Genomic DNA, 7,800 nt, shown 5'->3' with positions numbered 1-7,800 from the left:
AGCCCGGGCGGGCGCAGCCGCCGCCGCCGCCTCCCCGCGGCGCGATATGTGAGTACCCGCGGGCAGGGCACCGGGCCGGGCAGGCCCGACCCCCGCCTAGCCCCCTGCCCTCCCGCTGCGTCCCGGGCCGCGGCGGGATCCGGGCAGGCCCCGCCGGCTGCCGGCGGCGGGGCCGGGGCTGGCACCTGCGAGGCCGGGAGCGGCCGTCCGGGGGAAGCCGGGGCGCGGCGGTGAGTGGGTCTGGGGGCGGGCCGGGGTGTGATCGCGGGTGGGTGTGGGGGTGTGAGCGCGGGGCGGGGCGGCGGCGCTCCCGCGGGGCTGCGCGGACGGCGGCTCCGCGCCCCCCGGCGGCCCGTCCCCGGTCGCGGCCCCCGGACGGATGGCACGGTTCCCCTTCCCTTCCCCGGCAGGCTGGCTCTCTCCGGCACTCGCCTCCCGGCGTGAAGCCCCCGCCGGCGCCGCCGTCCCGATGGAGGAGCCCGCGGCGGCGGAGGAGTGGCAAGGGGCGACCCAGAAGAGGAAGGCCTGGGCCAAGAGCCGGGACTCTTGGCAGGCGTCGGAAGCGGAGGATTTCTCGGCAGCGGCGGCGGCGCTGGCCCGCGGCGAGGAGGAGGAGGAGGAGGAGGAAGAAGAGGAGGAAGAGGAGGAGGATCTCGCCGGCGGAGAGCTGCCGCTGGCCGCAGAAGCAGGTCAGTGCCAGGGGGCGGCGGGGCCGGGCGGCAGCCCGCGGGCCGCTGGGACCCCCGGGACCCCCGCGGGCCGGCAGCGGGGGCGGCCTCGGGGGGCCGCGGCGGGCCGTCCCTGACGGACGGGCTGTTACTGACTGTCGGCTTTTCTCTCCTGCTCTGCCCTTAAGGCCACAGCGTTCCCAACGAGAAGATCGCGATATGGCTGAAGGACTGCAGGTGGGTGCTCCCGCCGAGCCTGCCCCTGCCGCCCCGCTCCGGCTCCCGCCAGCGGGTCGCTGCGGATGCGGGGCCGCAGCCCGCGGCCCCGCGGTCCCCCACGCGGGTTGGCGGGCCGGGCAGTTCCCACGTCGCGGAGGGGAGGAAATCTCGGCGGTGTGCTCTCCCGTGGGTTAGCGTGGGCATCTCTGCGCTCCGGAGCGGTGTTTGTCATCGGCGCTGTCACGAGCCTTCCAGGAGTATAAGTAGCCTTTGGTATTGTATGGGTTATACCTTTAGTTGGGGTTACAAGCGGAGCAATAGCGTATGAGCTGGCTTTTGGCACCTTTTCTCTCCTCGGTGTCTCATTAATGAGGCTGAAGACTTTCAGCCACTGAGGGAGGAACTCAGTTGAGGGTAAGGAAGGCAGCGTTATTTGCTGCTCTGTATCTCACCGAGGGGCTCCAGTTTAAAGCCTCCCCTGTTGCCTTGCCTGGTTTTTGCTGCAGATTTAAAGAAACGGTGCTTCCACGGCTATGGCCTCTGTGCTTAGGGGTCTTCAGGAGTGATGGCACAATTTAGACTAACTTGATTTATCCAAGCCTCTCTCAACATTCTGCCATCCTTAACTTGAGATGTGGTATATATATTCCGTGTTTCTGTTACTGTTAGAAAAGACTTCCTTGGTGTTTGGAACAGGCTGATGGCATTGCTTTTTCTTCATCCTCAGTCACATAAAAGCATAAATGCTACACCTAGTAGCAGCTGCTTTTGTCCCGTCTTTTTCTCCATTCAGTCCTAGCAGCCCTTGGAGCCAGAGTTGATGGGGAGAAGCTAACAATTAGCTTTCCAGTAGCTAACAATGACATTTCAAGACCTCTCCTACTTGATATTTCTGGTTTCCTTCTTTTGAGAGCAGCTACGTTAAGATGAAAATTTACCTCTGAGATTAGCTGTGCCTTTGTGATCTTTGATCTAGTAAGCGACTGACTGAGCTTACTCCTGTAACTGAAGTGGGGGTTGCTTTATAGCTACAGGGTCCTTGGTATAGTTTTCTTCAGATCTTTACAGGCTGTGCCTTGGAGAGGGTGTTCGCAGCTAGAGGCTTGAAACCATAATGTATCCCTAAAATATGATCTTCAGACCTGACAGACTGTTCTTCCAGAATGCCAGAATGGAAGAAGATTTTTCTGACTTTACCTGAAATCTGGTGTCCTGTTGGTCTAGCAAAGTATATCCTTAAAAATAAGTGTTATGAATTCAGTGCTTTATTAGAAGTATTTTTTGAGCGGGGAGAGCAAAAAAATGGAGGAGTGGAGGGGGAAGAGGCCCCTGAGGGAGAAATTCTTCCTAATGCTGCAGTGCCGCTTCTCTCCATATCTGCAGGATTTCTGTCTAGAACCTTCCCTGGCCCTGTGATCCTTACCATTTCCATACAGAATTTAAGGAAGAGCACAAAACTGCAAACTGACAACGTGAACATCTAATAGATGGTCACAAATCCTGAGTAATAACACAAAGCTTGCAGTTTTATTCCTGTGCTCTTGTAACTATCTGTTGTTAAAACTGGCACCAAACACTTCTGTGGAATGTGTTTGCATCTCTGGCAGTTGATTCCCAAAATATGGGAATCTTATTTTACACTCTCTTTCCATATTTTACACATAAGGAAATAAAGCACGAGTTTACCCTTTTGCTAATACGGAGATGCAAATTTAGTTAATGCATGTTTGTGAAACCCATTGTGGCCCTTCCACAGAAGTCTTTTAAAGTATAGATATTTACTGTTGTAAATCTTTTCAGAAGAATCTTGTGTTCTCCTCAGAAAGATAAAATTTCAATTTTTTTAAAGATCTCTTAAACCAAGCTATTCAGACTGGAGCTAGCCTCTGACTCTGTAACGTGCAGAGTGCATGCATATGCGCTTGATATCTGGGAGGTGCAATCCCAGCTGCCTGAAGTGGTGCACAGTCCCTTGTGTTTTAGAACTGCAGAATGGTTTCATTTTTTTGTATCTAATATACACGCGAGCAGTAGCTCGTATGTGCAGTAAAATGTTTATTCAACTTGCACTGTTATAAAGTGACTGTATGTATAGAAACCCTGAACTGATTGTCTCTTGATAACAATGTATATAAGAAAAGAGGACAGTGTTAACAGATGACAGAATAGCCCTACAGATACTGTAGTGCGTTGTTTAAAAAAGAATACTTAAAAACAACAGTTCTTGTGAAATTTGCAGTTGTTCTCCTCCCTGAAAATTCTTATTTGTTTAATAACACTGTTTTTGCTGTGGAGCTTTGATTGCTACAAAGTGTGGGCAACACAGGCAGACGGAGCTTCTATTTCTGGTCCATCGCACCACCTCATTCTTACAAGTTAGCTCTGTTGCAAAAATATAACCGTTACTACAAGTGAACATTCAGTTACTAAAATAAAGTATTTTCTCTGTTACATATTTTCTAAAAGCAGTCCTTCCCATTTTGTCTGAGTTTGTATAAGCTTTTGTGAAATGTACATCAGAAGAAAATTGGCACTTTTAAAATCTCATTTTCTGGTTTGAGTTGGCAGCAGCACAAAAAAACTTAATATCAACTCACTGCATAAATAGATCTGCTTACAAGATTTATTCCTTTGTTTGTTTCCAAAAGCATCGACAGTGTTATAACATGGATAAAAAGAATTACTAGCTGTCCCTTGATATTCATGTTAGCGGTTTGGGGCTCTTATTACTTGGCATCTCTGTTTCGCATCTGCTTTGGAGGAGAAAGGAGGGTTCCTAATATCCCATGCTATTTAACTTGGTAGACACATGGTTTTTGTTTTTTTAAAAAAAACAACCAATGGGAAAACAAAACAAAAAAGCAAGTATGTATCACACTGTGATAAGAATTATGGAGGCATAAGAAATGTCAGATGCTACCCAAAGTTTCTGGTTCATTCACGTTTTGGGAATCGCATGCCTTTGAGAAAGGCATCCTTTGCTCTCTCCCTGGTACTTTGAAAAGGCATTTTGAAGTAATAAGAAAGCTTACAAAGGTTTTTCATTTTAACTCTTGTAAAGCTAAGACAGGAAACACAAGTGTTTGTATTATACTGATAGAAAAGAAGAAATTTTTGTCAACTTTATGGTGACGTGTATTATTTTGATTGAGTATATTTAAACTCTGCCAGTAATACACGGGATGCAGGAGGTATTTAGGAGCCATCTCCTGTAGATATGCAGGAAGTGAGTTCTTGAAATGCCTCAGAAAGAAGAGATTTTTTGCTTCAAGTTTAAAATAAACATGGCTCCTGCCCAATTAAGGCTTTAAAAGCTGAGGTTTAAACACTTTCACAGCACAGTGCAAAACCCTTGTCCCGTTGCTGAAGACCACCCTACCACAACTGGTAGCTGAGCAAACAAACCTCTGGGATGAGAGGAAGCCTTGAGGCTGCCTATGGTCCTCTTACCTGCTCAGTACCTACGTCCCATGGCAACGTGGGCATCGAGAATTCATTCAGTTCTTTTGTAGACTGATATTGAGAGAAGTTATTGCCATATATGTTAAAATACAATAGGAAATGAGTGAACGCAAATGGAAAACTGATCCAGGCACACACCCGCTTACTTGCTCTTTGCTCTGGCTGCCCTCCGGTTGCTGTTGGCCTCCCCATGCCGCTCCTCCCCAGCCGCCGCAGAAAGGCTGCCGGGACGTGCTGGGGACCTGCCGTGATGTGTCTCCGGTGGGGAGACCTCGTCCTGAGAGCCCAGCAAGTGGAAGGGTCCCCCAGCCCTAACGTTCCCAAGTGCACAGGGCTAGTCTGAGACAGAGCTGGCCAACCTGGCTCGTGGGCCTCGCTGGTGAAAAACAGCCTGGCACAGAAAGGCAGAGCTGTCCGTGCTGTTGTCCAAGAGGATTTTTGTGTGGATGCTTGTCCCTTGTTTAAACTTGTGTTGTGTCTAGTACTTAAATGCAAGTTTTTCAAAGGCAGAGGGGGTATAAGGCAGCTGTGTCTGTGTGCAGCAGTACAAGCAGGGCAGCAGATGGGTGGTTGACAGGGCTGCTTTTCTAGTAACTGCTGACATGCTGTAGGGCTGACGGACTTAACTTCTGAAAGAAAATGCCAGCTTCGGTGGTTGCTTTTACCGTTTTCTGCCAGCCGGTGCATGCAGCACTGACCTTGGCTGTTAAAGTCGCTGCCAGCAAGTTTCTGCATTGAAAAGGTAGAGATGTGGAAGTAGCCACCAGAGAAGGAGAGGGAGAAGGATGGGAGCGCACCCATCAAAGCCAGAGAGTAAACAACCGGCATAGTTATTGCCTCAGAATATAAGGCCTGTTGTAGCGTGACAGGTTTAGACAATATGCCCTAAGTTTTTTCAAACCCTGAGAGGACAGACACACAGAAACCCGGGAGATCTGAGCCTTGGCAGAGTCTGTCCTGTCACCCGAAACATGCTCGTGCACCTGGATGCTCTGGCTGTTTGCCTTGCCGTCTCACCGTGGTGGGGCTTTGCTTTGCTTCGCAAAAGACACGTCGAAGTGAGCTTGCTCCCTATCAGCAGGCCACGTGTAGAAAGAGTGAACCCTTTTCAGAGGGGAAAGAAAAATAAGGTTGTGAAGCGTAAGGTCTGTTAGAAAGCAGATGCAAACTTCCCTTGCTTAATTTGGCCATGGCACCAAAACAAATACGGTATCAGAGCACTGTTTACTTTCAGGTCTTTGGGCAGGTTTATGTGTTTGTCTAATTAAAAACCCAAATGAAACATACATAATATAGGTACATAGATCATCTACTTTCCCCTTCTTTATGAATATTATAGTTCTGAATTTGTTTTGGGCTTTGAGAGTTAATGCTGCGCTACTAAATAGTGTCAGGCCTTTGGTTAAACATGTCTCAGAGACAAGATGTGGAGGCATCCAGCTAGTGTCAACAAGTGTAGCGTGAACCCAGAGAGGGATTGGACCTGTCATTTGTGCAGTTTCTGCTGCTCCTTTTGGGCACCATGAGGTTCAGCAAATCCCCTGCCCTTCAGGGAGCAGCAGTAGGAGGGATCATCCAAATAAGAGCCAATGTGAAGAGTCTGTTAAGTATCAGAACTGGCAAGTGACGGCTAACATAGCTGTCAAGATTTTTAACTTGTTCCTGATCACCAAATACAGCTTCTGACCCCTCTCTCCAAGAAGTTTTAAATGTTTAGAAAAATGGCAACAGTTTTTGTCATATGAATGAGATGATTGAATTAGTCCATTCAAAAACCCATGCTCATTTTTTCCGGGTGTTTTGCTGAGAAGCCCATGATTTTCCTCGACAGAAGGCTGCTGACCCCAAAGCTTTGCCACTGCTTGGTGTTTGAGTGTTGCAGTTGTTATTAACCTGTTTTGTTGTTTTTCCCTACAAGGTGTGTTTGTTCAGAGGGCTGGGGATTGTTTAGGAAGTTATTGCCAGTCTTCAGATGTTTGTGCTTTCTGGGGGCGGAGGGAGGGACAACTGCTGCTATCACAAGCTTGTTACACACTGTAAGGAAGGACATGAAGCAGCAAGTTTTTTAAGTAGTATTAATCTCTTCTGTGGTTTCAGAACGCCTCTGGGAGCCTCCCTGGATGAGCAAAGCAATCCTCTGTTGAAGGGTAAGGAAAGGCTTTACCTACTGAAATCTCTTTTGCTGGGAACTGTGCTTTCGTGGACGTTCACCTGAGACCTCAGCTCTTCAGCAGCAGCACAAACCACAGCCTAGTCAGCGTTGCTGAGTTATTCTCACTGTGAAGCAGTTGTGCACGAGAAACCAGAGAAGGGGGAAAAGATCCTGAATAAGTCTTTCTGGAGAGTTTAGTAAGCCCTAAAAAAACCCCCAAAATGTGCAGAACGGGGAGGTTGTAATTTCCTCTCCAAGCTGGCAAGCATTAGGCAGTCTCTGCCTCTAATGACTCTGGTTGCCACACCTGAAAATTTCACTATCTGAGCAGGTCCGAATACTAAAGTTCAAAGTACAGCGAGAATGTGCAGGTAGTGACAGGGTGCAGAGGAATTACTTGCTGTGCCTGGAGTCTTCGCTTCAACTCTTAATCCGGTACAGGGCGAGAGAGGGGAATGCCTAAACTGGACTCAGACTCTGGATCCCCCTGGTAAGATGTCTGGAGGATAGATAACGTAGCAGCGGAAGGCACAAATGTGTTGGGTCGTACCTCCAGGTTCCCACTTGCAATTAATTTGCTTGCACATCGTCTTGGGGATGTTTCTGAGCACAAAACTAAAGCAGTGTTGTTGTTCTCTTTCAAAATAATTTTTCTATGTTCTCAAATGTAACTTCTCACTTCTTAGTGCGTTTTTACTGTATGAGTAATGCAAGGATTATAAATATAGTCTGGCTATATCCTGTTGTATCAACTGAAGTGTCTTGCTAATATCTTTCGTTAAGCTGTTGGAAAGAAAACACTGCAGCATTCTAGTTGTTGAACTGCTAACTGTATGTTTTCAGGCATGCTGGTGAGAAATGGAGGAAGTTTTGAAGATGACTTATCCCTGGGAGCCGAAGGTGGGTGTGGCAGGATTATGACTCTTTTTCTAGAAAAAAAAAAAAAAAATTATGTTCAGTCATCTGATTCTTATTTTGAGAGACAGCATTTCCCTTCTGGTCAAAGGCAGTTGATAAAGCTGGCTAGAAAACCAGCATGAAGCAAATAGAAAAATGCAGGAAGATTTGCTTTTTGAGTTTATTAGACTATCACTGGTGTTAAACATTCTGGTCTAACCCGAAGGTCAGAGGCAGCCCTGAATTCGTTTCTGCCTTCTCATTTTAATGCCCACAGCGGCAGCACAGCCTGGAGCACTCACTGAGGCTGTGAGAAAGTGGTTTCTCCTACTTGCTCTTCTTGTCCATGGGTTACTCTTGGCAGCCATGCGTGCCCCACTTCCACTGAATCCCTTGGGAGTG

The 7,800-nt window shown here is 48.2% G+C and overlaps 1 protein-coding gene across 1 annotated transcript in view; it reads left to right on the top strand.

The window, feature by feature from the left end:
- Positions 1 to 856: 856 nt before the first annotated feature.
- Positions 857 to 7,800, top strand: part of ITPRID2 (ITPR interacting domain containing 2) — a 42,041-nt gene continuing 35,097 nt past the window's right edge. Inside the window, exons 1-3 of the mRNA XM_050899790.1 lie at positions 857 to 905; positions 6,447 to 6,496; positions 7,345 to 7,401. Of these exons, the coding sequence (XP_050755747.1) occupies positions 7,347 to 7,401 (55 nt within the window). The 5' untranslated portion in view covers positions 857 to 905; positions 6,447 to 6,496; positions 7,345 to 7,346. The remainder of the gene's footprint in view (positions 906 to 6,446; positions 6,497 to 7,344; positions 7,402 to 7,800) is intronic.

The sequence above is a fragment of the Gymnogyps californianus genome, chromosome 7, assembly GCF_018139145.2.
Source record: "Gymnogyps californianus isolate 813 chromosome 7, ASM1813914v2, whole genome shotgun sequence".
NCBI lineage: Eukaryota > Metazoa > Chordata > Aves > Accipitriformes > Cathartidae > Gymnogyps > Gymnogyps californianus.
The sequence above is the reverse complement of the archived record's forward strand: the minus strand, read 5'-3'. Positions and strand labels throughout refer to the sequence as shown.